Below are 3,474 nucleotides of genomic sequence, written 5' to 3'. Positions count from 1 at the left end.
GTGCAACCCCATAGACGGCAGCCCACCAGGCTCCCCCATCCCTGGGATTCTCCAGGCAAGAACACTGGAGTGGGTTGCCATTTCCTTCTCCAGTGCATGAAAGTGAAAAGTGAAAGTGAAGTCTCTCAGTCATGTCTGACTCTGGCGACCCCATGGACTGCAGCCTACCAGGCTCCTCTGTCCATGGGATTTTCCAGGCAAGCGTACTGGAGTGGGGTGCCATTGCCTTCTCCATAATAAGTGTTAGTCATGTTGAATTGCTGAAATGCATGCAGGAAGCCAGGACAAGCAGACAAGGCCATGACTGTACCTGTGTAGCGTGGAGTAAGACAGCAGATTGGGAGAGGCATAACTCAGGCTCAGAGGAGAGACAAGGTCCAAGAAGGGGGACTCTGTCTGCAGTGGGGGCCCTAGTGGGGCTTCCAGAAGAGGGATTTCCAGTGCTGGGTGATGGTGGGTGATCAGGCTGCCCCAAGTGGGAAGGTTTGGTGAGGAAAGGCTTATCAACTGGTGCTTTTAAAGGCAGGTGGTTTGAAGGGGGTTGACTTCTGCTTTGTAGGAACAGCCTCCAGAGCAGCCTCTTTGCCTCAGTTTCCTCATCTGTAAAATGGGCATGAGAATGCAGTTGATCTCTCAGGGTTGTGGGAGAAGTGAACAGGTTAATAGGTGTCATGTGCTTAGGACTGCCTGCATACATTGAGGCCTTGTGTTTGCTATTTCTGTAATTATTTACCCCGGAAAAGTCTTTAAGTTGTTTCCTCTTGATCAGATTTTGACTTATCCTTCCAGAGGAACTGTGTGTACATGTGTCACGGAGTGTGTATGCATGTGTGTGGCCACATAGAGCCAAGCATGTGCCCGGAGAAAGGAAGCACCCCGTGTAGAATCAGGTGTCACAGCTTCTCCCAGGGAGGAGCCTCAGGCCAGCCTCTGGTTTTGGGGGCTGTGACACTGTGTGCTTATGGGCTTGCCCAGCCCTCTGGCTTGGTGACCCTAGGTCCATACCGGATGCCCCTCCCCCCTCACTGCCCCTCCCCCAGGCCCACTCAGGAGACCCCCCCCACTCAGTAGCGGGGTCCTGAGGTGAGGGCAGGATGCCCAGACCAGCCCCTTACAGTGCCTGGGCCTCTGAGTTCCATCTGACACCTTTCCCGTGGCTCCTTTCCTAGCCCCACCCCTCTGCCCCCTAGCCTTCCCTCCCCACTCAGATCTATCTCTGGGAGCCCACATCCCTAGGCCTGGAGACAGGAGCTGGGGCCAAGCCAGGGCCTGGGAGAAGGGGGTAGTCCTGTTCTCCTGGGAGAGACTCCGATGGTGATGGCTGGGAGATTGCTTGAATCCTGCCCCTGCCCCTGACCTGCTCCGTAACCTGAGCATTTCAGAACCTCCACTTTCTCTTCTGTAAAATGGACATAACAGAAGCTTATGCCACCTGGAATAGAAATCAGATCACACAGGCACTGCCTGCTACACACTTAGTGGCTGGTCTCTTGATGATGCCTTGGGGTCCCAGCATGCTTGCCCAGGGCCGGAGGGCCTGCCCTCCCACCACCCTCTGCCCTCTCGGCCCCCTTCCGTCCCCCAAGGTACAAGGTTCTGCACGTCAGGATTTCTTCAGAGGCTTCGCAGTCTGTGGGAGTGAGGATCTGCCGTGTGTGTACCCTACGAGGTGTGTCTGTACAGGGGTGTGTCCTGGTGAGCAGGAGGTGACTAAATGTGCACAGTGGTGAGTGCTTTCAAGTGCTTGTGAGCCTGTGTTTGTGCATATACCTGTGATGTGGTATAGCAGGTAGTGTGGTGTGTATATGCTGGTGTGTGTGTTGTGTGTTTGTGATGAGAGTGAAGGTTTGGTGTGGGGGTAAAGGAATCTAACCCCCAGTCCTCCCAGCCCCGCAAGGCTGCCTGGGTTTGCCTCCTGGCCCTGTCACCTTCTGGGCAGGTAGCCTCTTTGTGCCTCTGTTCTCTCATCTCATTTCTCAGCAATAATGATGGTACCTATTGACAATAACCATGTACTGAGCTTATCATTCAGCCTGTGAGGACCAAAGGGGTGAATATGCATGGAGCACTTGGAAGAGGCTAGGAGGATGTCAGCTCTTTGTTATTAAGCTGCATGAGTGAGATTGTAAGCCCCTTGAGGGAGAGACCAGGTCTGTCTTGCTCACCACAGTATCCCATCGTTTTCCCAGTGTCTGCATGTAAGTAGGTGCATAACACGCGTGGATGTCTGTAGCCTAGGTGAATGGCGAGGTTGTGTATGTGTGTGTGTGTCTGTGATGGGGAATGTGCATGTGTGCGTGCGTACATGAGTGCGTGTGTGTGTGTCTGTGTGTGTGTGTATGCGCTCTGGCTGGGGCATCTCCAGCGCTTTCTGGAGCTCGGCTATTTCAGGAAGCCTCTAGTCTCCTCCTCCTTATGTAAATAAACATGACAGATCCCATCGCCTGTACCAGTGCGGGGAGGTGGGGGAGGCTCTGGGAGTGGGTGGGAGCTGGGAGGCGGCTCTGAGCGGGGCCAGAGGGGCGTGCGTGCGTGTGTGGCCCGTCTTGCGGGCAGGGCGCCGTGTGTTGGGGGGTGCAGAGGGGGCGGGCTCGGCCCTGCCATGCCGGCTGCTGCTGGCCACGGAGGAGGAGGCGGGGGGGCAGGGGGAGGGGAGCTGGCTGCCAGGGCGGCTCAGTGACGAGGCCAGCCGGCCAAACGGAGGTGGCCGTGTTCCCCGCTGCCTGCGATGGGGGGACAGATCACCCGGAGCACCCTCCACGGTAAGGCCCTGGCTGACACCTGAGGGTCTGTCCATCCCCAGCCTGGGGACCGCTTGGGGAGGCTGGGACCAAGAGGCACTGGGCTGAGGGCATGGCCATCCCCTTGCCTCTTGGGGAGGCTCTGGGACCTTGGAAGGGGGTGCCTTTGAGTGACAGGCACTGGGGCAGAGGGGATGGAAACAGGAGGTTGGGCAAAGCAGGAAGAGGGGTCTTTCCCCGGCAGTCGGTCAGGCAGCTGAGTCTCCCCACAAAGTCTCCTCATCCTCTTACCTCCCCAAGGTGCTGATCAGCGCCAGGTGGGATGCGAGGTCCGGGGTCCATAGGTCCCTCTCCTAGACCCGAGGCAACCCTCAGTTAGACAGCTGGGGGGATCTGTTTGTGGGTCCTGGGATATGGGCCATGGAGGTCAGTGCTGTGCTCCATGACGGAGCCATGGAGAGATGTGTGGGTACACACGTGTGTGCATGTCTGTGCCCATCAGAGGTGTCTGTGCGTGTGTACCTGTGCTGACTTGTGCCTAAGCACACAGGGGTGTGCAAGTGACACCCCCACACTGCCTGATCTCAGTTCTGAAAGCGTGTGCTCTTCCGGGGAGGTCAATGAACTTCTGATTCCTGGAGTTCACGTCCGTGCTCACCTAGACCTCAGGCAGACCAGGAGGCTGGCAGGTGAAGGGGTGGGAGAGAGGACCGCTAGGTGGCTGCTGCCTGCC

At 57.2% G+C, this 3,474-nt stretch overlaps 1 protein-coding gene across 2 annotated transcripts in view; it reads left to right on the top strand.

Moving 5' to 3' along the window:
• Positions 1-3,474, top strand: part of NEURL1 (neuralized E3 ubiquitin protein ligase 1) — a 73,813-nt gene that overhangs the window by 39,563 nt on the left and 30,776 nt on the right. Inside the window, exon 1 of one of the 2 annotated variants that reach the window (XM_010859412.1) lies at positions 2,464-2,762. The exons of the other annotated variant lie outside the window; for it this stretch is intronic. Coding sequence (XP_010857714.1) covers positions 2,729-2,762 — 34 coding nt within the window. The 5' untranslated portion in view covers positions 2,464-2,728. Of the gene's footprint in view, positions 1-2,463; positions 2,763-3,474 lie in introns of those variants that run through there. 2 annotated transcript variants of the gene reach the window in all.

The sequence above is a fragment of the Bison bison genome, unplaced genomic scaffold (assembly GCF_000754665.1).
Source record: "Bison bison bison isolate TAMUID 2011002044 unplaced genomic scaffold, Bison_UMD1.0 scf7180017864456, whole genome shotgun sequence".
NCBI classification, from domain to species: domain Eukaryota; kingdom Metazoa; phylum Chordata; class Mammalia; order Artiodactyla; family Bovidae; genus Bison; species Bison bison.
Note: the sequence above shows the minus strand (reverse complement) of the source record. Positions and strands in the feature narration are given on the sequence as shown.